At 41.3% G+C, this 25,761-nt stretch overlaps 1 protein-coding gene and 1 pseudogene across 1 annotated transcript; both read right to left on the reverse strand.

Moving 5' to 3' along the window:
• Nucleotides 1-19,745: 19,745 nt before the first annotated feature.
• Nucleotides 19,746-21,009, reverse strand: LOC139035159 (sorbitol dehydrogenase pseudogene; annotated as a pseudogene).
• A 1,573-nt stretch (nt 21,010-22,582) lies between these two features.
• Nucleotides 22,583-25,240, reverse strand: PIGM (phosphatidylinositol glycan anchor biosynthesis class M). Its single transcript, XM_020885259.2, has one exon. It carries the CDS (start codon nt 24,732-24,734, stop codon nt 23,463-23,465), a length of 1,272 nt encoding a protein of 423 aa, XP_020740918.2. The 5' UTR covers nt 24,735-25,240; the 3' UTR covers nt 22,583-23,462.
• Between the last annotated feature and the right edge of the window lie 521 nt (nt 25,241-25,761).

The following is a 25,761-nucleotide window of genomic DNA, read 5'->3' on the forward strand; positions in this document are numbered from 1 at the left end:
TCTGTTGAGTTCTTTGGCCCATTTTTTGATTGGGTCATTTATTTTTCTGGAATTGAGCTGCAGGAGTTGCTTGTATATTTTTGAGATTAATCCTTTGTCTGTTGCTTCGTTTGCTATTATTTTCTCCCAATCTGAGGGCTGTCTTTTCACCTTGCTTATAGTTTCCTTTGTTGTGCAAAAGCTTTTAAGTTTCATTAGGTCCCATTTGTTTATTTTTGCTTTTATTTCTAAAATTCTGGGATGTGGGTCATAGAGGATCCTGCTGTGATTTATGTCGGAGAGGGTTTTGCCTATGTTCTCCTCTAGGAGTTTGATAGTTTCTGGTCTTACATTTAGATCTTTAATCCATTTTGAGTTTATTTTTGTGTATGGTGTTAGAAAGTGTTCTAGTTTCATTCTTTTACAGGTGGTTGACCAGTTTTCCCAGCACCACTTGTTAAAGAGGTTATCTTTTTTCCATTGTATATCCTTGCCTCCTTTGTCGAAGATAAGGTGACCATAGGTTCGTGGTAACGATAACCCTATATGAAAACAGAAAAAGAGACTCAGATGTATAGAACAGACTTGTGGACTCTGGGAGAAGGCGAGGGTGGGATGTTTCAAGAGAACAGCATTGAAACATGTATATTATCTAGGGTGAAACAGATCACCAGCCCAGGTTGGGCGCATGAGACAAGTGCTCGGGCCTGGTGCACTGGGAAAACCCAGAGGGATCGGGTGGAGAGGGAGGTGGGAGGGGGGACTGGGATGGGGAATACATGTAAATTCATGGCTAATTCATTTCAATGTATGACAAAAACTACTGTAATAATGTAAAGTAATTAGCCTCCAACTAATAAAAATAAATGGAAAAAAAAAAGAAAAAAAAAAGAAAAAAAAAGAAAAGAAAAAAAATGCATAAAAAAAAAAATTCAAGGGGAGCGCACATACACAATAATATGGAATATAGTGCCATCTACTGGCACATTGTGGTATTGCACTCAACTTCCTCTTAACAGGACATAAAAGAAGCCAGGGGCTAAATTCTACACTTTTGCAGGTATATATTGAAATAGGAGAAATTCCTGCTAAACTGAGAGCAAGGAGGAGATAGTAGAATTTCCCAGTAGTTAAAATCTCAAGTTATGGGCCTGGATTTGCCATCAATAGCAGTATAAACTTGGTTATGTCCCTTGGTGCCTTGGACAAGAACTCACCTTGGATCATGCAGGCTTTGCTGTTTTGCCCTCAAAGCATAAGGACACCTGAAGGGACCGTGCCAGAGAGGCAGAGCCTAAAGAGTGTGGCTCATCTCCTCCTCTAATTCAGGCTCTTGTTTTTTTATCTCTTCATATGTTAATTTTAGAAATAATATTCTATCCTCAAAAAGAATTTCACAGCTCTTTTCAAAAGTTTCTCAAAATTCTCTTTCTACTATAAAGACCAGGCCAACCTCTGTGAGCATTTACTGGGGCTACCACATTTTAAGATCTTTCGTAATTCTTTCTGAGTACAACATCGGAGACCCAGCCCCCTTCTCCTGAAGAACTTACAATATGATTGAGGAATAAAACAAGCACATCATCTGCTCCTTCCTTAACTAAGCATTTTTGTCAAACCAATTGGGATATTTTTTTCCATGTGATCATATTTCTGATTTTATAACACTAGTCAGCGACAGAGAGAATTCTTTTTATAGTCAATCTTGCTGGAAGGCATCTTTGCTATAAAACCAGTGTTTCAGGAGTCTCTTGGGAAGACAGTGTGATGGAGTTGAGATCCACTGTCATCGCTATGTAACAGTGTTCCTTCTCATGGGAAGTGCCTCAGATTACGAGACTTTACAGGTATTATCTGCTGTAAGCAAAGTACATAAGGCTCTGAGGGTCCCAGCCCAGACAACAGGCTATATATCTGCAACAAAGGAAGACATAGATATCTTCAGATTTTCCATTCATCTTCATTTAGTAATCAAGTTGCTTGATTTTTTAAACATTTCTACTAAGGAATGGACTTCCCTGGTGGCTCAATGGTTTCCCTGGTGACCTTCCAATGCAGGAGACACAGATTCGATCCCTGGGTCAGGAAGATCCCCAGAGAAGCAAATGCAACCCATTCCAGTATTCTCGTTTGAGAAATCCCATGGACAAAGGAGAGTAGCAGTCTACAGTCCATGGGGTCGCAAAACAGGTTGGCACAATTTAGCAACTAAACATCAACAACAATTATGGGAAAAGGAGCAGTATATTCCTCAATAATCCAAAGAAGGTAATACTACTATCATGAATTATTAGTATTGATTAAGTATATTGGCCCAGGAGTTGTTCTAAGAGCATTAACTCGTTTTATCATCACAACATCCCTAAAAAGTACATTTTATTCTTATCATTTTACAGAGGAGGAAACTGAGTCTCAGAGTCATTAAATAACAAGGCAGTTATCATTGTTTGACACCACGGATCCCGACTTTCTGCCCTTGAGGAAGTTATAAAAGGGAGTCAGACTAGCTCCGCCCACTCCCCAGTTGATGGGTTACTCTCAAGACCTTGTTGCGGACCCCCTCCTGCACGCTACTCTGGGTTCCAGCATCATGTGGACAGACGAAGAATCCCAGCTTCTTTCCTCTCCGGGGCCAGCAGCGGCACAGGCAATGCCCGAATATTGTTTGGCATTGTATTCAGTAAGGAAAAGGACATTTAAAAAGAGAAAGTCAAGTTCTTCTGACCTGTGTCTGGCTCTAAGCATCCTGTATAAATCTATATTTGATAAGATTAGGTTGATCAAATCTAATCTTCCTTTAAATCAGAAACAAAGGAGGATTATCCACTCCTTCCCTGAGGGGGTTGGCCCCCCAGATTGATATTAAAGGCAAAAAGATGAGAGTTTCAAGATTCCAACAGGCATTTTAAAAAAATCAATTCCTTTACTTTCCCCTTTTTCCTCTAGCCAAGAAAATCCAAGAAGTACTTGACTATAACATGTGTAGTTATCTGATTTCGGTTGAAGATGAAGTTCTCTTTTCAAGTATCTTAGAACTCTATAAGACCACCTTCCCTATTCTACCTTACCCCTGGTCTTGCAAGGAAGAAGACCTCCAGACCATAGGCAAGTCCCGTGGGCAGAAAGGGATAACTCTTAAAGGAAAGTATTCTCGCCTTTTAATTATCTTCCCAAGAGCAGGAATGATCAGCTGGAAACTCCCAGTCATAACTCACTGACATCTTAGACCAGATGAATAGACAGGTCTTCTCTGATAGATATATTATGCAGCAAGCAAAGAACAAAGAGACTCTTCTCGCGGGAATGTCAGCATCACTGTGTGTTTTCATCCTTTCTTGTAATATGTATAATTTATCTTCTTTTGGAAAGGTACATATAAATTTTAATGCAACTTGCTAAAGAATAATAAACAAAGTCACAGTTCACTACTCCCATTCGTTTCTCAGGAGAAAGAGGAAAATCTTAACTGTATGATGAGTATTATGGGGACTTCAGGCCAATAAAGGGGAATTTAACCAGAGATCTCCCCAGAGGGAAGGCATCTCTGATTTGTTAGGTCCTTAAGACAATAAAAAATATCTGTGTGATGACAAGACAGTCTCATCCTTCACACACTGACTAAAAAGCATTAGGTAACATTGAACAAAGAGGCACGTACCTCAGGATTTCAGGATTAGCAACATGGATTCCCCTTAACAGCAAAAGAAAAACACCAGGCACAGAATTTCTGGAAATGAAGAGTATTAAGGACATTGTCCAACCTCCCATCCAGTGTATTTCTCCCTCCCACAATAGCCTTGGCATGTGGCCAGTCCCCGTTTTGTTGTCCAGAAGCTAAGAGGAAAAGACCATCTACTTCAACGTTAGAGACAAATGCTTATCTCCTGGGAGGCTATAAATTGCAGGCAGCCTTCGGGGCAGGAACCTGCTGAATAGGCTACGATTTTCACAAAGTGTGGGTCAGAAAACAGAAGCTGCCTACCCCTCTCTGCCCTCCAAGCTGGGCTCTTGGAGACCTCACAGATGCACAGCAGGCCCACCTTTCAGTCTGAGAGTCAATGCAAATGACGTAAGTGGTGTTTCCAGTGCAAAAATGATGGTCCAAGTCAATACACTTAGCACTGTCCCTTCATAATTCCCAGGTGAAGTGACTTCCGGGGCAGAAGAGGACGAACCGTCTACGTCTCAGAGCGACTCGGACCAGAGGCGAGTGAGTCTAGCGTTTTGAACAAAGAGGAACAAATGCTAGTAGGACTAGCATTTTGTGGAGGGTGGTGCCAAATGGGAACCCCACCGCCGCCTCAAAAAGGGGACAGGTACTGGGGTCCCCAAGGAGGGGCAGGCAGCCACAGGTCCACCCGAGGCTTGTTCGAGGCACAGAAGGCATGAGAAGTGGCGCAGAGGTGCTGATGATGTCTGGGGCCACCCTGCTGCTTGGAGGGAGTTTAGGCTGCCCCACCCGCCTCAGTGTCCGGAGGGAGCCCTCGAGTCAGTGGTGAGACTGGCTGCCCGTGGCCACTTCTTACCATCACACACCGTGAGATTCCTAAGGTGATAAGATCGAGGAAATAAAAACTTGTTTCCTTTGCTGAGACTGAAAGACTTCAATAGGGACACATAACCTCGAACAGAACATCTGTCATCTCCTTTTCTGGACAAGCACCCATCTTCCTCTGTGAGGATGAGAACACGGGGAAATTACCAGATGTAGAAATAAAAGGGCCCATATGAGGAGTGCCAGGCAAGTTTAATAAAAGAAGGTGTATATGAATACATTCTAGCAAAGATTGAATGTCAAAGATAGAGAAAAGGGGTCTGTAGCTATCCGGGTAGAAAGCAAAACCAACAGGCTATTTATACTGAAAAGTAGAAGGTTTCTGCTTTGGAAGCTTAAATGCAAAAATGTCATTCAGTAGCAGAACAGATAATTCATTTGTATAATGTAAGATGATACAACAGGGAAAATGAAGTGTGCTTCAGCTATGCCCTCAGCACCAAGGAATCACACTCATAAAACTGGGCTAAAAGGTGTCACTAAAATACAGTCTTGTTTTTGGTGGTGATGTGCTCAGTCATGTCCAACTCTGTGAGACCCCATGGACTGTAGCCCACCAGGCTCCTCCGTCCATGGAATTTCTCAGGCAAGAATACCGGAGTGGGTTGCCATTTCCTTCTCCAGGGCATCTTCCAGACTCAGGGATTGAAACCTAGTCTCTTGTGTCTCCCACTGTGCCACTTCGTAGAAAAACAGTAAGGTTCTATACATGTAAAGGTTAAAAGTAGTCAATCTAGACATTGTGTTATTAAGGATGCAAATCTAAGAGGTTAAACTATAAACAAAAAAGTGAGATTACACTAACTCAAAATTCAGGAGTTCGTTGCGGAAGAAATAGAGAGATGCTAATGGAAACTTCCGGGTGTTGGTGAAGTTCTATTTCTCAGGCCAGTGGTGGCTGCACTGGCGTTTGCTGTCTTATCATCCTTTAAATTGTACAAATCCATGTTATGCACTGTTCAGTGGGCTTCCCAGGAGGCTCAGCAGTAAAAGAATCTGCCTGACAATGCAGGAGACAACAGACACAAGTTCAATCCCTGGGTGGGAAAGATCCCCTGGAGGAGGAAATGGCAACCCACTCCAGTATTTTTGCCTGGAAAATTCCACGGACAAAAAAAAAAAAAAAAAATCCACAGACAGAGGAGGCTGGCAGGCTACATAGGATTGCAGAGAGTCAGACACGACTGAGAACACATGCACGTATATATAAAGTTTCAAATGAAAATTGGGACAGAGACATCTCAAATAGAAAATGAAGTGCATAAAGGAAAAATTAACTTTTTTAAGATTTAAAGAATGTACTAGTTAATGCAATTTTAAAAAATTAAACATGGGCAGAAATAGGAATATCATATAAAGTATATTTTTAGAAAAAAATCTCACCAAAAAGAGAAAGAGAGGAAGATTACAATGGATGAATCTCATTTGTGAAAAATAGATGCAAAATTCCCAATAGGTCTTTTTAAAAATAGGATATTAGACTAAGAGGTATATTATTAAGGTTTACCAGGTACTGTTAGGTATTGTTAGACTTCACAATAAAAATATGCACATAGTTTGACACTGGAACATCTCATATTAAATTCAGAGAAAATCTCAGGATAATATCAGTAGATGCCAAAAAGTCATTCAATTAAATTAAACAAAAATTAATTTAAAATTAAATATTAATAAAAAATTCAAGTGCCAGAGAACTATAAAAGTATACATCTTTGAAGTCAAATACTAGGGGCATTCCTATTAAAATTCAGTATAATATAAAGATGTCTGTTATCATGACTATTACATTATTAGGAAGTTTTAGGCAAGTAAGTAAAAAGAATGAAGAAGCACACATGTTGGAAAAGAAAAGACAATTACAATGTTTTGCATGATGATATAATTATTTGAAAAATCAAGAAAATTAACTGAAAAAAAAAAGATTAGTACTAATGAGAGAGTTCTTGAGATGTGTCTAATTGCAAAATAAATACACAAAACTTAATAGCAATGATCACAGCCTCAAAGGCCTTCAGGCCGACAGCAAAAATGAATGCTGCAGACTGGTGGGGATCTTCTGGGACTATAGGAGGCAACAGCTTCTAAGCGCCCATACATTTTCGTCAAGAGAAAAAATGACCACAGAGTTGCTAGATATTCTGATTTTTTTAAGACGTTTCATAAAATTATGTTTTTGTATAAAAGTTTTCTGATTTTATATGTAGATAACTAATTCAAAAATTGCGTGAACTAAAATATATCCATAGGCTAGATATGACCAGGAGTCTCCAGTGTGCAATTTTTGATCAGTGTTTTGCTATTATAACTACTCTGCAAATAGAATGGGGGGAAATGTGAAATGGGACAAACACTGATTAATTTTTCAATAGCTCACCTTTTGAAATAAAACTAAATTTCTTCTTATATCACACCAAATAAAGGCTAGAGGGTAAAGATTTAAATGTAAAATATGAAGCTAGACAAGTACTGGAAAAAATATATAACTGAATATTTATATAATCTTGCAGTGGGGAGGTCTTTCTAAAAATAACAACAATTCAGAAATTATAAAAGGAAAAAAACTGACCTTGATTACATACAGTTTTTAAACATTTTAGTTCTCAAAAAATAAAAGGCTGGTGGCAGACTAGGAAAAATATTTAAAACACAAAAGATCAATATCCCTTACATAGAGAGACGGATTGTACAAATCAATAACAAGCACCTTCAGAAAATATCAAGCATAGCCTGTGGAAGAGTAATTTGCAAAATAAGAAATGCCAATAGCCAGTGAACATATTGTAATGTCCCATGTCACTAATTAAAGAAATACAAATAAAGCCAGTGACTCAATGCCATTGTCCCCTATCAACTTGTAAAAGATTTTTAAAAATATCTTTTAATTTTCCTATTTATTTGACTGCAGCAGATCTTAGTTGCACCATGCGGGATATAGTTTCCTAAGCAGGGATTGAGCCCCCAGGTTGCTTGCCCTGGGAGTGCGGAGTCTTGGCCACTGGACTCCCAGGGAAATCCCTGACAAAGATTTTTTTTTTTTATTGTTTTTGAGGTCCAGTATTGACAAAGACATTTATCACTGGTAGAAGAATCTTTGAATACAGCTTATAGAACAATTTGACAGTATGGGTCAGAATGCTTTAACTCAGCAAGTCCATTGCTGGAAGTTTAGTCTAAGGAAATAAGAATATATGCAAGGATTTAGTTGCAAGGATGCTATTGTTGATATAATGTGTGTGTGTGCTCAGTTGCTCAGGTGCGTCCAGCTCTTTGCGACCCCGTGGACTGTAGCCCGACAGGCTCCTCTGCCCATGTTGATGTAATAGCAGAACCCAAAAACAAACAAACAAACAAACAGGACAAGGCGAACTCTAATTGAGAAATACCTAAATGACTACATTCATAGCGGGAAATGCTTGGCAGTCAGTTGAAAGTCTGAAGAAGTCTTGAAAAATATTTATTATTATTGAGAGACATTCACAACACATTGCTGAGGATTTTTAAAATTTATTTTTAATTATATTTAAAACAAATAAAATTAAGTCTATTTTTATTTCTAAATTAGTGTGACTCCAAACTCCGCAGTTGTATATACAAAGATCAGAAAGAATATATCCCAAGATATCAACAGAAGTTCTTACAATGGTCATCTCTGGATTGTGGAGTTATGATTATTGTGTTCCAAATCTCCGTTTTTAATATTTTGTTTTTGTTCTTCTATAATGAACATTTTGTTTTGATAACAAGGAGGAAAGCTTTATTTTTAAATAAAAAATAAGGAAAGCTGGGGGTACCAGGTAGACTAACTGCTTATTATAGTTACTTAGCTATACGAATTAGAAGGAATTAGATGGAGTTCAGATAGTTTAGTTTGCTCTGCATGTGTGCATAAACATGTATACTGAATATAATCAGGCTCACCTTTCAACTCATGTTTTGCTTGGACTGCTTTTAAAATAAAGTCATTTGCTAAACGCTGGTAAAGAGAGCCACCCCAGAAATATGCAAAATGCAATAAGAGAGTTTAGGCAGGATTTAATTTAATCTGAAAAATTAAAATTTTATTGCAAATACTCCACAAAATGGATTTTCTACGTGTGGTTTATTAGAGTTGCTTATAAGTACCTGGTTTAGCCACAGTAAGTTAATGGACTCTAGACAAATATTTACAGGCCCAGAGAGAGGTTTATTGGCAGACTTGGCCTTCCTGCCAGGCTTAACAGTGAATTCCTGCCAACCCTTCAAACACACATAAAGAAGCCAGAAAGATTCTGCCAGTGATTTAGGCAAGGAAAAGTGAACTGTGAAGGGTCTGACATTTACTAGATGAATCTGGAGTGTATTCATAAATAATGCGAGTATCCAAAATAAACCGAGTGGTACATGTTACCCTGCAGACTAAAGCCCTGCACTTTAAAAACAAACGGCGTTTCTCTGAGCTCACCAGCCACTCCCTGCCTCTTTTGCCCATCGCTGCCCAGCTAGACTTTCGAAAGTGACTGCCAGGGCTCGGTCTTAGATGCTTCCCACGTGACCTCATCCCACCTCTTGTTTTAGGTAAAGTCTGTAATCTGGTGGCTCCCAGACATACATCCAGCTGCCCACATGCTTCCCCACTAAGCATCTGACCCCTCAAACTTGACACGATATCATTCAATTTCCAACTCCATCTTCCTCCCTAAATCTGCTCCTTTTCTGTCTTTGCAGCTCAGTGAAGGGTATTACTGGGCTTCCCAGATGGAGCTAACAGTAAAGAACCTTCCTGCCAATGCAGGAGACATAAGAGACACAGGTTCAGTCCCTGGGTTGGGAAGATCCCCTGGAAGAGGGCACAGCAACCCAGTCCAGTACTCTTGCCTGGAGAATCCCATGGACAGACGAGCCTGATGGGCTACAGTCCACAGGGCCTCAAAGAGTCCGACATGACTGAAGCAACAGCTCACACACACGCAAAGGGCATTACTGGCCTCTTAGCTGCTCAAGCCAAAAGCTTAAAAACGTTTGGATCAATTTCATCAGCAAGTCCTGTCAATTCTCTCTCCAAAACACAAAAATACAGGCTGAATATATCTCCTTCCCACCCTCTCCAGCACTACCCGCTTGATTCAAGCCACCATTGCCTCTCAGCTAGATTACTGCGATATCCTCCAAGTTGAACTTTCTAGAACTCATTCTCCATCGCCAAACTGAACTTTTAAATGTAATTTATATGCGCTTAAATCCCTCCAGTGACTTTCTATTGCACCCAGGAAGAAAAAACCCTAACTTCCCACCACTGCCCACAACTTTGGTGAATGCCTTTCCTCTACTCCCCATTCCTTGCAAATTATTCTTTAGCTACAAGAGCCTTCTTTCTATTTCTGGGATTCCAAGTTCATCCTACCCGAGGGCTATTGCACATTTTGTTTCCTCTGGCTCAAACTTCTCCCACCCCATTCCCATTCATTCATTTCAAAAACAGTAAGAAATGAAGAATATGCCCCGACAGAAAGCGACAAAATTCCATAAAGCAATTATCCTTCATAAAAAAATAAATTAAAGAAAAAGAATCAGCACGGAGGGCACACAGTGAGTCGCTGGCAAGCAGAAGACCTGGGTACTTGTCTCCCGTTATTTTCAAGGTACGACACCCACTCCAAACCAGCAATGATCACAGCAGCCAGCAACCACCGAGGAGATGCTCTGACTCACAGCTTCCCCTTCTGTAGGACGGGCACCAACAGCTAGCTTCTCTCTTGGAAATTTAAAACCTGGACACAGAGGTCTAGACTGGAGGTCTCGATGGAGCTGGCCACCTCCTCTGGAAGCCCCCAGACTACCCCATTTCTGGTGTTCCCAGATTCTGTTCTTCAGTTCTCTCCTTGGAGTTTATGAACTACTCGGTACTCTTCAAGTAAGTCCCTTGGCTAACCTTTGTTTCCGTAACGTACAACTGAAATGAACTTTGACTAAAATAATGAAGGACTCCATCTTAATTGCCTAGACTGCTTCCTAGAACTCAGCTTCACAGAATCTTTCTTTTACAGATGACTATTGGCTAATCCAGGGCTTCCCCCGTGGCACTAGTGGTAAAGAACCTGCCTGCCAATATGGGAGACATAAGAGATGTGGGTTCGATCCCTGGATCAGGAGGATCCCCTGGAGTAGGAAATGGCAACCCGAACCAGTATTCTTGCCTGGAAAATCCCATGGATCAAGGAACCTGGCGGACTACAGTCCACGGGGTCGCAAAGAGTTGGACACAACTGAGCAAATGAGCACAGATGGATGGATGATTGGCTAACCCAGGGCATCCTTGGAACCAAAAATCAGCATTGATGTTGGCATGAGTGATAAGTGAAAGTCGCTTAGTTGTGTCCAACTCTTTGTGACTGCATGGACTCAACAGTCCATGGAATTCTCCAGGCCAGAATACTGGAGTGGGTAGCCTTTCCTTTCTCCAGGGGATCTTCCCAACCCAGGGATCGAACCCAGGTCTCCCGAATCGCGGGCAGTTTCTTTACCAGCTGAGCCACAAGGGAAGCCTGATGTTGGCATACTTGGGCAATTTAACAGTCATTTTGTCCCCTCTGACTGATATACACACACACTCCTGGAGTCTCTCCAGGTCCTCCTTCTCCAGCATCCTTGAGGATGAACTCTGTTCTGCTTTGATGTTTGCTCACAGCTCATCTCACCTCTGCACTGCATGTTTGTACATGTACACGAAAGGACCTCATGCAAACACAGCAATAAATCCAAACTCTGAGAAGGAAACCTCTCTTCTAGGAGGAATTTACTTCCCTTCCCTTTCCTGAGTTAACCTTCTTTCTATTTCATTTTCCCCAGTAGTTACATTTTCATCACGAAGACTGTGAGCTTCACTTTTTGGAGTTTACGGACTTTTGATGAGGGCTACCTACTTTTTCACAAATAAATGCACACTCCCCACACAAGCACACACAATCTTGCATGCAACAAAAAGCTCTTGGATTCTTGATTGAGAATCGCTTCACTAGGAACAATACCTCTGTGACCTTCTAGAACCCCATACACACACATACACACACACACACCACTAATTCCCCCCTTTCTCTACCAATGACTCATCTACACCTCTGCTGTCAGAGATACCGATAAATTAAATATGATTCCTCCCTTCTAGAGTTTATTCTGCTGGTGGGGAAAAAAAAAAAAACACCCAAAGCGTCCTTAACAATTATAGGCAGTTAAATTTATGAGTCATCAGAAGCTTCCCCCATTAGAACGCTTCCCCAGGACAAACACTTAAAAATTTCCTAGATTACAGTTCATCTCACACAAGTTACATTTTAAATGCTTTCCTTCACGGGGAAGCACTTTTGGACTTCTGACTGAGATTAGGAAACAGGTTTTATCAGTAGCACACACTTACCAAGAATTTCTTAGATGGGTTATTTCCTGGGAAGATTATCACAGTAATTAATCTCATCCATTTTTCATTGTCAATTTCAGAAGGTGACATTTTTGGCCCTGGTCCCAGATTCTAGAGATGTTGTCAGTTTGGAACCTGCAGCTTCATATATACTGACTCTGCCTTCTAATTAGAGCTTAGAAAACATTGGTGTTTTCTGGGTTGCCTTCTACAAGCTAAATTAAGAGTCTGCTAAGGACAAGAAAAAGTGGAGAAGAGAAGATGGAAAGAGGAAAGACTGGATGAATGCATTAAAGAAAGAACAGGAAAATAAGAGGCCGATCAGATGAGTCTTTTTTTTTCTTGTAAAAGCCACTGGCTCCCGAGTGGCCTCAAGTCCGTAAGGTGTCTCTTCACCCAGTTAGCCTCCCGGTAGATGCATTTACTTTGCATGATTACTCGTTTTTGAACAGAGTCAAGACAGTATAGAGTGGGGTTTCTCAGCCTCTGCTCGGCCGACATCTGGGGCCAGAACATCTTTGTTTTCAGGGCTGTCCTGTGCACTGTAGGAGGTTTCGCTGCATTCCTGCTCTGTACCCTCTAGATGCCAGTAACAAAGTCCTAGTTGTGGCCACTAAACATGTCCCCAGAGTGGGGAGCAAAATCACCCCTGGTTGAGAATCACTCAATAGAGGAAAGTTGCAGACTCAGACTTAGGTTCCAATTCTAGCTCCATCCTTTACAAGTCTATGACCTTAAAAAACAATAATATTTACTTGAAATAATATTTACTTGAGCCTATTTTCTTTTTTAAAAAATTTATTTACTTATTTGTCTGCACCGGGTCTTAGTTGCAGGGGATCTTTAGAGGTGATACCTGGGACCTCGGCGTTCCCTGACAAGCGATCTAACGAGGGCCCCCGGCATTGGGAGCAAGAGCCTTAGCCGCTGGTCCACCAGGGACGTCCCTGGGCCTGTTTTCAGGTCAGCAAATGCTTATCTCAAAAAGTTGTTTTGAGAATTAAATGAAATGTGTGAAAAGCATATATTATCATTATTATTGAGCTCCCAACAGGTGTTTAGTAAGCATCTGTTCCCTCCCCATTCCAGCTTCATGTATTTAACAAATATTTATGAGAATGTATGCTGTATGCTAAGGATACAAGCACAGAACAATTCCCGTGCTCCAGGAGGTAACCCACTCTGAAAGGAGATAATACTGCAGGTCTGTACATGTACATGAAAGGGCATATGGACATATATTATAATAGTATAATACTATACTAGACCAAGTGCAATAATAATGTTTGCCAAATCTTACAACTCTGATCCTATTTTTCTTTCTTTTCTTACTAATTAATGTCTCTGTATAAACTCACCTTGCATGCCTCCTGGTAGACAAAGGGGCCCATGAGTTGGGTCTTAAAAAATGAGTGACAGTTCATCTGAAGAACAGGAGAAGTGCATGTGGCAGAGAAAGAGAAAGAGCAAGGGCAAAGGCTTAATAGTGTGGTGATTTCAGAAAACTAAGCATCATTCAGAAGGTAGAGAGAGGCTGAGTAGAAGAAATTGGCCCAAGATGGAGGATGCTACAGAATTTAGACTTCCTCTTGCCGGTCACGCACGGAGTCCTCTAGGATGCTTTTATCAGGATGGTGACAGGATCAGTCTGCTTTGGAAAGCATGCTCTGGCAGCAGTTGGGAGGATAAATGAGAGGCGCAGTGGAGGGCGGGAGAGATGGGATCCGCGAGGACCAGTCAGGAGCCATCGATTCCAGATGAGAGATAATGAGGACCTGAACTGTAGAATCGGCAGTGACAATGGCGAGATGCCAGCAGGCTCCAGGGACATTAAAAGGGAGAGCTGACAGGATTCAGTGACTGATTAGATGGGAAGGCAGGCAGCAAGTGAAGAAGAAGGAATGGGAGGTGATTATAAGAGTCTAGCTTAGAAAATTAGGTGGATAGACGGCATTTATAAATGACAGGCACCCAGAAACGGCTCCCTTTCTTTTTCTCAGCTGGGCAAAGAAGCTCACTATCCCTGGTTCCCACTTGACAGATTGATGTACAACTTAATTCAACAAACCCAGGAGGGTATGTGGCGCCCACAACAGCTCGATGACATGGCTTACTCAGCCATGGCTGAGTTAGCTTACTTAGCATGGCTTTGGTTTTTCTTGGTCCTGGGAACACCCAGGGAAAATAACATCAATAACTAAGAAATAATCACTGTCCCTGGGGAGCTCAGTCTAGGTGGCTCAGACACACAAGTGGGAAGTTACTGTACAATGCTATCTGCACTATATAATAGGGGTGCTGAATCAGAGGATGTTTCACGAAGGTCATTGTTAAACTGAACAGGAGCTGGTGGGAGAGACAAGGGGATGAGAAGAACGTTTTGGCCAAAGAAACGGCAGATGAAGAGGCGTGGAAGTGGTGTGGTTTGGTATGACTGCAGGGTGGGTTGAGGCCCAAGAGGAAGCTGGAATTATAGGCTAGGTTTCGTGAGCTAAGCTAAGGATAATCTAAAGTATAACTAATCACTGAGTGACTTAAGCAAGGGAGTTTCAAAGAAAGCCGCCAATATTTACTCAGTATTAAAGGAAAACAGGTACAGTAACAAACATCTCAATACCTAGTGCTAAAAGATAAACTGACGCAATTAATTTTTTTAAGCTTATATGAGCAAAACTTGACTCAAATTGGGCAGCATCAAACTGGATGTGGTTAAGAGCAGTCTACCTACAGGAACTAGGGGAAGACTTTTACAGGGAAGAAGCAGAAGCAGAAGCAGAGCAAGGAAGTTATGTGATTGGCTATAGCTCAAGGTGTTGCGTTATTTGGAAAAAACCTACTTAGTTGTCCGTAAACTAGTTTTCCTTAGGTTTCGGTTTGAGAGGTTGAGGCTTTCTTAACCTTTACAGGCTTAGGTTTTAGCTTGCTCATGCAGGCTGCTAAGGTTTTAGAACCACCTTAGTTAAATGGTCTCCTTGTTTAACTAATTTAACACTAATATGCACCATGCTCTGTGCTAGCTTTGTCCAATGGATGGATTAGTGAAGCGCTCCCAATTACTTTATATGTGTTTGCTCTTGCCATTGTCACACTGAATTATAATCACCTTTCCATCTGTGTCCTCTGTGAGACACTGTGAGCTCCTTGAAGCGAGGAATGTTGTCATAACCATCCTCACACCCCCAGCCTAGCTGAGTGCATGGAACAAAGCAAGACCCAAGCATGGAACAAAACAAATTCAGGAAAAATTTACTAAATGAGTGAATGCTCTATTGGACAACTTTTCCCCAAACGTCTACCTTCTAGAGTCCACATCTTAATGATAAGAGTAGTACAGAGAGAGGAGTGGTAACTTCAGCTCTGGAAGATGTGGGTTCTGGTCCTATCTTATATACTAACTCTGACTTTGGGCATATATTCTGAGCCTTAGGGTTCTCATCTATGAAAATAGATTCAAGAAAATCCTCATGTCTCAAAATAACATGTGAAGGTACTTTGTAACACTGCTCAGATTAGTTTTTATATATATATTTTATCTTCCTTACAAATTAATATGTAATCAAAAGTCAGGAAAAACAGATAGAGCTCAAAATCATTCTATTACAGGCCAATAAAAATACTAATGTTAATTGTATTTCTCAACTAGCATTCATGTTCTACTGGATACTGTGAATTCAATTCTGGTTCATCCTTGCATACTCCCATCCACTATACCGTCCTTCCTGCTGTTCTTTAAACCTGCCAAGCTCTTTCCTATCTCAGTGGCCTCCCACTCAGCAAGGGACACTCCTCCTCAGAGAGCCTCATGAGTGCTAGGTCTTTGCTTCCTTCAGGTCTCTGCTCAAATGCCACCACAAGATGCCATCTCCAACCACTTTATCTAAAATAGCACCCCTACTTCTCCTTACTGTCATCACTCTTAGCTTGCTTAATTTTTCTTTGTGACAATCACCACAGCCATGTGTTTGCTTATTCTTTGCCTCCCATGAAATTGTAAGCTCCGTAAAGATGGTCTTTGCCTCACTCACTCAGAGATGCATCTACATTGCTTAGAACAATGTCTGGCACATAAAAGATACTTGGGGCCTTTTGTTACATGAACATCATTTGGTAAATAAGTGAAGTTTCTCACTGTAATCACCTGTCATCATATGGAATTAAGAAGGACATGTAAAATACAGAATAGAATCAGAAGACCTACTCTTTTCACTAACAAGCCGTTTGGTCTTGGAAAGTCACATGCTTCTTAGCCTCTATTTTCTTATCTGTAAAATGGAAATAGTAAAATACCTTCTACTGCCTCATTTTACAAATCACAGAATTGTTGTGGAACTTAATGAGGTCTCATATAGGATTTATTATATTAATGTTTCTGTCTTTACCATTAACTCCTCAAGAGCATGGACCCTGTCTTACTCATCTATTATTAGACTTGGCATAGGCCTGGATCTATAAATAATCACCAAAAGGATGGAGAGCAAAGGTTAAAAACTCCCTTTGTGAAATCACTGAGCTTCAAATATTCACACTACAAATTATCTTTAAACAGTCACTATGTCATTTCATCATATATAGCAGACATAACAATTAGCAAACTGTCTGAGCAGCTAGAAATATTCCCATTTTGTCTGGTTTTTGTTCAGAGTAATGAATATGAATGCTTGTTTTGACTAAATGAATGGTTCTCCTGGATCAGCACTGAATAAATGCTTGCGCTATTATTCTGATGATTCTCATCTAGACAGAGGACATGTGCTTCCAGCAACGTAACGCCAACCCTTGAATGACCCCTCAACACAAAGGATAAAAGAAGTGCTGTGTAACTTAGGGGCTAAAGCCAAATCTCCAATGTGTAGTGTCAGCCAAGGTATGACACGAATGCACAAATACAAAACTGTCAGGACAGAACCAGAAATCTGAAAAACCTGTGCATACATTCTCACATATAATTATTATCTTCTCAGAGAACCAGATCAAAATTAGGAGGAATAAAGCTTATATTAACAGGTAGTTAAAACAATTATTTAATACAAATCCAGGTTCTTTTCCTATATTCTAGTAAATTGGAAGAAAAAGACTTAAGTCTAGATTCCAAAAGGAGTTCCTTCTTTAAAGGCTTGTAAACAGATGTGAAACCTGGGGAGGTGATGGGAACAGTCTGTCCTAGGCGGGCATAAGCACTTTGGGTATATTAACTCATTTAATTCTTACAAACAATTCTATGAAGATTATATTATCATCCCCAATTCACAGATGGAAAACTAACTTATCTAGATAGAAGAAATCTGTCCAAGGTTATACACTGGCATTTGAACCTAAACTATATGAATTTGTGTTTTCTTTTGCTATACTTTTAGTATAGGACACGAGTTTTAACCATATGAATGCACCCTGCAGAAGGTACATTGTAGAGCAAGAGAAATTTAACAACAATCATTTGGAAATTATTGATTTACAAATACAAGGGCTAACATGTGGCTCAGCAAATCAACTTGTTAGACCAGGCTATGGAGGGAAAGGACATTACAAAGTCAGCAGTAACAAAGAAATTATACAATTTGGTGAGAGGGTTTGGATGTGGGAAGGGGTTACTAAAGGTCTGGAATTACTAAAGTTGGGGAATGACAGAAACTTTTGCCCAATTGCAAGAGAACTGCCCCTCAAACAAATACATAAAAGAGTAAGGACAAATTGATTGGCAAGGCAACTGTTAAGAGTAGTGCTGAGTTTCATTTATTTTGCCAGAATCTCCACCTGTTGCATCTGGATGCTGGAAAATTCCAAAGCCTAATACAGTGGAAAGGTTATGACATGTAGTCTGGCAAAATGTGCTTCAAACTCTAGCCCTGTAATTTATTTGTAAGCCATTTAATCTTTGAGCTTCTTCATTCATCTATAAGATGGAAGTACAAATATCAATTCTAAAGTGTTGCTGTGAAAATTAAATGAAACCATATATTGCAGAATAGGTACCCGGAATCATTTAGCCGTGAAAAGCCAGAGCTTATCATCAAGATATAAAATTAGTTAATCACTTGTTGGAAGAGAGAAGCAGATATCAAGAATCTACACGGGGGGAATTCCCTGGCAGCCTAATGATTAGGATTCTGGCTTTCACTGTCGTGATCCAGGTGCAATCTCTGATCAGGGAACTGAGATCCCTCAAGGCTCATGGCCCAGCCAAAAAATCTAAACATGTAATCTTTTATTTGCAAAACTTATTAGGGGTGATTACTGCCCTGCATTTTCTTAGGAGGAAGACAGAAAGATTTGCACAAAATTGTTTGGTTGACTTTGATAAAAGGTATATCCCTTAGTTCTCACTTTGCTTTCGATAACAGGGAAAGATCCAGACTTCCTAATTATGGATTATTTATCATCTCTTTCAGGGAATCTTTGAGATCCAAGAATGTCTATTCTTTAAAATTAAACACAAAATAATTGGAGAAATTTGAAAATGGACAGGATGGAAAATTATATAACAATATAATAGTTTTATAGGAAGAGTATTTTTACTCAGTGCATGCTAATGTACTTAGTGGTCAAGTTCAATGATGTTTTCAACCTTGTGTGGTTCAGGAAAAAATTGTATGTAAATAAAACAAACATGGCAAAACGTCAGTTGTTAACTTAGATATGGTAGGCATATGGGTAATGTTTAAACCTGTTCATGGTAAAGCACTGGGGGTGGGGTGGGGGGACAAACAAGAAGTTGCATTTAAGGACTGTCCCACGTGAATTTTCCATCTTTTCCATTTCTACTCATTGCACAGATGGTTGAGGTAAGGGTGGTACAACAGAAAACAGCTGGAGAAGTAATATATTCAAGTGAACTAACTAAAAGACAAGTTCTCCAAAGCTTTTGAAACAATGTTATGTCACTTAGAGTCATTCAGCAAAGTGATGAGAAGTTAGTAACTAAAGAATATGGTTTTATAAGAAAGAGGTCCTTTCCAATGGACCTAATTCAGGGACTTTATCTTGGGATATTTAGGGACCACATTTTGAAGACATTAAGGCAGCCACAGAAGAAAATAAGTCATGCAGTCCCTCTTTTTAGAACACAGACCATCTTGAGAAGCATCCTCCATATGTTAATAATTAATGTTTATCTAGATATGGATATATTGATCTTAAAGGGTGGCATAAGAACAAAAAGTATCATATAGGAAAAAAGCCAAAGTGCCATTCAATTTTAAAGTGTTATAATAGGATTAATAAAGAAACCAAAGGACTCACATGAAAAAAGATGAGAAATTTTACAAAACCAAAAAACAAAAACAAATGAAAAAAATTTAAAAGCCCGAGACCAAATAAGATCTTTTCTTTTTTTTTTTTTTTTTCACATGAGATTGCAGTTTTATTTGTTTGATTTTTATATGTCCTAGATCCAGGAAAGTGAGTCCCTTATTCTCCTTTTGTCATAAAACCAAATAGCCCTGTTTGGAGGGAGAGGCACTGTGTTCTGAAGTAAAATTATTCACAACCTTTTACTCTCAACCCGGAGCTGCAGATTTTTTGTGAAAATCAGGTTCTGGGCCACTTAAGTCTTGATAAAGTTGTAAATGGTCTCTTCTTACCTGAGCTACCATCTCCCATCTGGCCACAGTCACACGAGAAGCAGGAATTCAATAGGCAGATTTCTTTCCTTATTCAACTTCCAGGCACTCCAGGAAGAAGGGGAGTTCCCAGCACTTGCCTGCCAAGCTCTGCTCTATTTGAACTTTGATCAGCATAAACAGGTCATCCTGACTACAAGTTCCCCCAAATTCTTCTTATTTGTGTTTTTAAGGCACAACAACTCCCCAGCGTAAGGCTCTCCGCTTACAATGAATTATTTTAATTATTCTAACTACTCAAAAGAAACTTCCACCATTCCCAGTCAACCACTGAACCCCAACATGCTGAGAGTGGGGACGACAGAGCTCAAGTCACATCATGGATTCTGGTCATTGGGGTCACACTTGATCATGACTTTCAACCCCAAACCCTTTTTGGATGTTTCAAAGGCCTCCAGAGCTTTCTCCAGAGGAAACCGATGGGTGACCAAGGGCTTTACATTCACAGACTTGGATGCAAGCATTGAAATCGCCATCGGCCATGTATTGCAGTATCGAAATACGCCCTTGATGTCCACCTCTCTGGTGGCTGCATGCACAAGGGGCACGCTGGTCATCTCAGAGCCCAGCCCCACCAGCACCAGGGTCCCACCAGAATGAGTGGCGTAGATGCCGGCCTGGATGGAGGTCTCCACCCCTGTGCACTCAATTGTGACTTCTGGCTTGCTGCCCAGCAGGCCTTCCACTTTCTTGGCTATTTCCTGAGGGCTCTCGTTGGAGATCTGGAGGATGAAATCAGCCCCAACTTCCTTGGCTTTAGACAACCGAGAGGCTGACAGATCAGTCACCACCACTTGAGCTGCACCCATTGCCTTGGCTGCAAGCAAACTGACCAGTCCAATTGGCCCAGCCCCACACACAAGGACCTTGTTCCCCAAGGTGACTCCAGCTCGCCGGCAGGCATGGATCCCCACAGACAGTGGCTCAATCAGGGCCCCTTCCTCAAAGGTGACATTGTCAGGAAGCTTGTAGCAGAAGTTAGCATTGTGCGTGTAGAACCGGCAGAGGTTCCCATCATCGGGGGGCGTGGCGCAGAAGATGGTAGGTGACAGATTGTATCGGCCAATCTTGCAGAACTCATCAGTTTCTCGAGGAGCACCAGGCTCGATGGCAACACGATCACCTGGTTGTAGGTGCCTGACCAATGATCCCACTTTTACAACTGTTCCTGAAGCTTCATGCCCCAGCACCATTGGCTTTTTCACAACAAAATCTCCAATTCGACCACGCTGCCAGTAATGGACATCTGAGCCACAAATTCCAACAGAATGCATCTTCAGAAGCACCTCGTTTGGGCCTGGTTCAGGGATAGGATAATTTTCCAAGCGCAAGTCTCCGGGTTCGTGCACCACCAGGGAGAGGTTCTCGGGCTTGGCCGCCGCCATGTCTGTCGCGCTCTCCCTCTCGGGTCGGGGCCGCAGTCCGCAGCTCGTGAGATGGCTTGGTTGGCGGCCCCTCGGAGGGTTCGGGGTGAGGGCGGGAGGCTGGGCTTTTCCAAATAAGATCTTTTCTTGCGTTAATGTACTAAATGTCTTGTAGCCTAAAAGAACGCTTTCAGCATCTTCTAAGAAATGCCTGTAGATCTTTGGTAGAGAATTTCTTATAAGGCAGGATTTGCTGATGAAATTTCCTCCAAAATCCCAACAGAACCCCACTGATTTCTAAGAATGTTAAGGTAATTTAAAATGTGAAAAATGTTTACTCTTATGATGCATTTATAATGTGAGCATTCATATGATAGAGTATTATTTAGGCATTTCAATGTAAGTATGAAGAGTAACGCACAACAAAGAATGTTAAAGTAAAAAAGAAGTGAATAAGTAAATACACGTGACTATTAAAAATACCAAAAAACCAATTATATTGAGATGTTGAAAATCTATTTCTGGTCCCCTTTCCCTCCCAGTTCTACCAGAAAAACAATTTTTTTTAAATTATTATTATAAAATGATGAAGAAAAAAAAAAAGTAAGACTGCTGTGGCTGGAAGGCCACTATTGAACAGTCATATACAAATGTTAACGTTGCATATGAGACCAAATGTTACAAGAAGGGGCTCTATCCTCAACAATTAATTCTGTTACTTTCTTCCAAACAGCAACCCACGTAAAGTCACCCATTCTCCCCTTCTTCTTCTTTTTTTTTTTTTAATATTTATTTGGCTCCATTCTGCCAGGTCTTAGTTTCAGCACATGGGACCTTTAGTTGCGGCACGTGGGATCCAGCTTCCTGGCCAGGCATTGCACTCAGATCCCCTGCATTGGGAGCACAGAGTCTTATCCACTGAACCACCAGAGAAGTCCTCTCCCCTTCCTTTTAATGGTGGGTTGTAAAAGGTATCCATTTAAGAAGTGCTGCCAGCAATAGCATTCTTAATTATGACCTGTCTATAGACATCTTATGTTCAGACTTTTTTAGGCCTGAACTGACATGAAATACACTACTTCCTCTGCAGTTTTTTGGTTTTAGTGAAAGAACAATGTTGTCACATTACTCATCTTTTACTATCAAAATCATAAAACCAAACTCACTCATTGCTAATACATTTAGAGTGTTAGGGTGTCCCCAAACTAGATGGGTTTTTTTTTTTTTTAGCTTGCTTATTTGAAACTCACAAAGCATTTTTTCCTAGAAAATTAAGAGTAATAAGGAAAATGCATCTGGCTACTAAAGCCCATTTTCACAATCTCTCCCTCAATTTCCTGGTCTAAACTACTAATGGCTATTAAAATGCTTCTTACACTTTCTAGGAGCCTCCTATGCACGTCTTCATTTCTATCATGAAATTTTCATAAGTGAGGTATTTTTAAGCTGGTAAATGCCTATTAATGATTTATTTTTTTACCACCTAAAATCTCTAATCATTTTAACAATACTGATAATACTTGATTAACTTATACACTGTATCAAAAGTCTTTTCTAGTAATTAGAAAATTAAAAACAGAGACAAAAGAGAGTTCTAAAATGTCATAACAGTATGTGACCTCAAACATCAAAAGCAAGATGCTATTTTAAAATGTTGAGAAGTTTAAAGATGAATGAATTTATCTTTTTAAAATATTTATTTTTAGATTCATTTGGCTGCACTGGGTCTTATTTGCAGCATGCGATATCTTCCTTCTTTTGTTGCGGCACATAGGCTTAACTGCTTCGTGGTATGTGGGATCTCAGTTCCTTGACCAGGGATCAAACCCAAGTCCCCTGCATTGCAACGTGAATTCTTTACCACTGGACTACCAGGGAAGTCCCAAGATGGATGAATTTAAATTCAATCCTTTTTGTATAAAACCAAACAGTAAATTAATACCACTAGGATTAAGTGCTGAAAAATTAAGTTATAAAGCAAATACATGAAACATGACTATAATTTACTTTCTTTGGATTATCTTCTAAGCCCCCACTTTAATACAGAATTAACTTTCCCAACCTCAGTAGTATTACTTAACACTTTATATCTAAAAGCTGTACTTTAGGAACATTTTGAGTTTTCCCAGTTATCAGGAAAGCCTTAGAACAAAAAAGTGGGGGATAAAAGACAGTTACAGGCAGTACCACAGTATAACTGTAACAAATACTGGCTTAGATTCCATCTCTTGACTGTATTCCCCCTATCCTTTCTACAAAAATCTTTTAGCATCTGATTATTTCATTAGCCCTTCCATTTTCAAACAAGTAATCTTTACTTCCCATCATGTCCCAGATGAATGAGTCCTGAGATTTCCCAAAGGGTGAAACTCAATTATTGAGCCCCCTCTATAAGTAAGGCAAACATTCATTAAAATTTGTTGGAATAGTTTTATGCTCCAAACTGGACTTTCACTAGAGTGCTTAGGATGTTCAAAAAAAAAAAAACATCTCTCCAAAGCTCTCTCTGATCCATTCAGGACAATCAGAATCCAAGTCGCAGAAGGATTGGAGCATTATCAGTCATATTTGGTTCTGTCTGTCAGGGGTTCTTCCTTGTAATGGGAAATGATTTGAATGAGGATGGAACAGTTGATAAGGAGGAAGAACAAACCGGCTAACCAGATAAACAGAAAGGTGTTCTTTCCCTGAAACTCAAGAGCATAAGCAGGAGCCAGCCATAAGGCCTGCCCGATGAACCATAACATCAGGAGAACCACAGCTCTTCTCCAGGGTATTCTCACTAGTGGCATCACAAGGGGCAGGAGGCAGAGGTACCAAAGAAAGTACTGGGAGGTGCAGACTTTGTTAAATGTAACAAAAATTGACGTATGAAGAAAACAACAAAAGACAAGGTCTCTGTAATAGGCGAAAGACACTGCTGAAAGTAAAATAAACTGCGGCAGGAATGCGGCAATTCCCAGGAAAAAACTCCACTTGCTCTCTGCGGTCAAATACAACATGTAGAAGTATGGAGAGAAGTTGTGTCGGATATCTCGCCTGGTCAGGTGATAAAGGTAGGCGTGCTCCAAAAATTCCCAACCATATCTGTAATAAAAACCGAAGCTCAGGGCAAAAAACGTGAGTCCAGCAACTGCTACGAATAGCAGCACAGCCCGATGACACAACCTTTTCAGGAATTCGTACAAACGAGCCTGGAAAGAATATCGGGATTGACGGAGACCTTCGTCACTGTCGCGTTCCGGAAGCAAGTGGAGGGCAATGGGAAGGATATAGGTCACCGGATACATCTTCAGGTGCACTGCGAAACCATAGAATACAGCGGCACACGCCACCAGTCTTTTTTCTATTAGGTACAGGGTCATAAGCACCAGGGAGGCGACAATCGAGTCCGCATTGCCTCGGCTGGACACCGCCATAGGTAGGGGATTAAGAAGCCAAAAGACACAGTACCCGCAAGCCTGGCGGCGACCCAGCCCCTTAAGAAGCAGTAGCCGGTATAGAAGGAAGGCGGTGAAGAGGTCGAAGCTGATGAAGAGAAACTTTCCGAACAGTTCACTGAGATAGATGTTGGGAGTGAGTAGCCACCCCAACAGGGGAGTGTATCGGTAGGTCGCCCTGAGGTAAGGGGAGCGCCCCTCCGTGACGAAACGCGCGGCGTCCGTGAAGACCTGGTAGTCGATGTCTGTATACCTCACTAGCAAGGTCCTGTCCTGGAAGACCCCATAGAAAACCAGGGCCACTCGGGCAAGGAAAGCCACAACAAATACCCCGGCGGGGGGCACCCGCAGATTCAGGAACTTCTCTCCCCAGTGTGTGGTCGGGCTCATGATCTGGCGGCACCACAGCAGCTCAGTCTCCAGCTCTCAAACTGCCTTGGAATGTCTAATACTCGCTTCGGTTCCTCGCTTCAGGTGGCCTGCACATCTATCACTTAGGCTGCCAACCGAAAGCAACTTCCGCTTGACCACTTCCGGCAGGAAGATCCGCCCCCGGCCTGCTTCCGGCCCCATACCAGGGGCTGGGTTCTCAGGGGCCCCTGCGGGAGAACTACCTTCTTCTGCATTGGCTGTCTCGCTTCCGCTCCTTCTCCGGCGAAGGCGGGATTTCCGGTCCTTGGAGTAGGCGACTTCCTTTTGCCGAGCCGGCTGGCTCTGGGGGGACTTTTTACAGAACTGGAGGTATGTTATTTGTCGGTGGCCGTGTACTTCCCCCGCCTCAACTCCAGTTGGGAGAGACTGACTTCTAGAGCGGAGCGAACTTCAAGCCACGTCCCTCTGGCCTGGGCGGGAGACCCGAAAGTGAAAAAAATAGGAGTGAAGGAAAAATAAACCTGTGATGATTTCCCACGCTTTCTCTCTCCTGCTCGAGGGTAATTCGCGGGCCGGGGGCCGGGGGGCGGGAGTGAGGCGGGTTGTGGGCTACCAGAGAGCCGAACTGGGATGAATTGAAAGGAGGCCCAAAGTGTGTGCAATATTTGGGACATATGTTTTGAAATTATTGTTTATCTAAATTTGAATTGAACTGGTCAGCCTGTATATTTAATCCGACAACGCTTGGTGGAGGAACGGGAAGGGAGGACGGGAAGCTTCGTAGGATTCCTAAAATATGTCATGCCCTCATACTTCAGTGTCATTGTATTTGCTGTTCTTTCTGTCAACGTTGCCGTCTCCTCTCCAGTCAGTACTTAACCCTTCAAGCTCCGGCTCATGTGTTAACTCCTGAAAGCATATCCTGGCTCTCAGCTCTCTTTTTCATCAGGCAGTGTGATTTAGATTGCCATTCCGCTAAGTGAGGATAGACGGGCAGAGGCCAAGGGGCTCTTAAGTTATAGAAAACCATTCACACAGAAGCTCC

This window comes from Odocoileus virginianus, chromosome 5, assembly GCF_023699985.2.
Source record: "Odocoileus virginianus isolate 20LAN1187 ecotype Illinois chromosome 5, Ovbor_1.2, whole genome shotgun sequence".
In the NCBI taxonomy this organism is placed as follows: Eukaryota; Metazoa; Chordata; class Mammalia; order Artiodactyla; family Cervidae; genus Odocoileus; species Odocoileus virginianus.

What these genes read in the sequence shown, in the direction of transcription:
- PIGM (XM_020885259.2), bottom strand. Translation starts at nt 24,734, where the DNA reads ATGAGCCCGACCACACACTGGGGAGAGAAGTTCCTGAATCTGCGGGTG.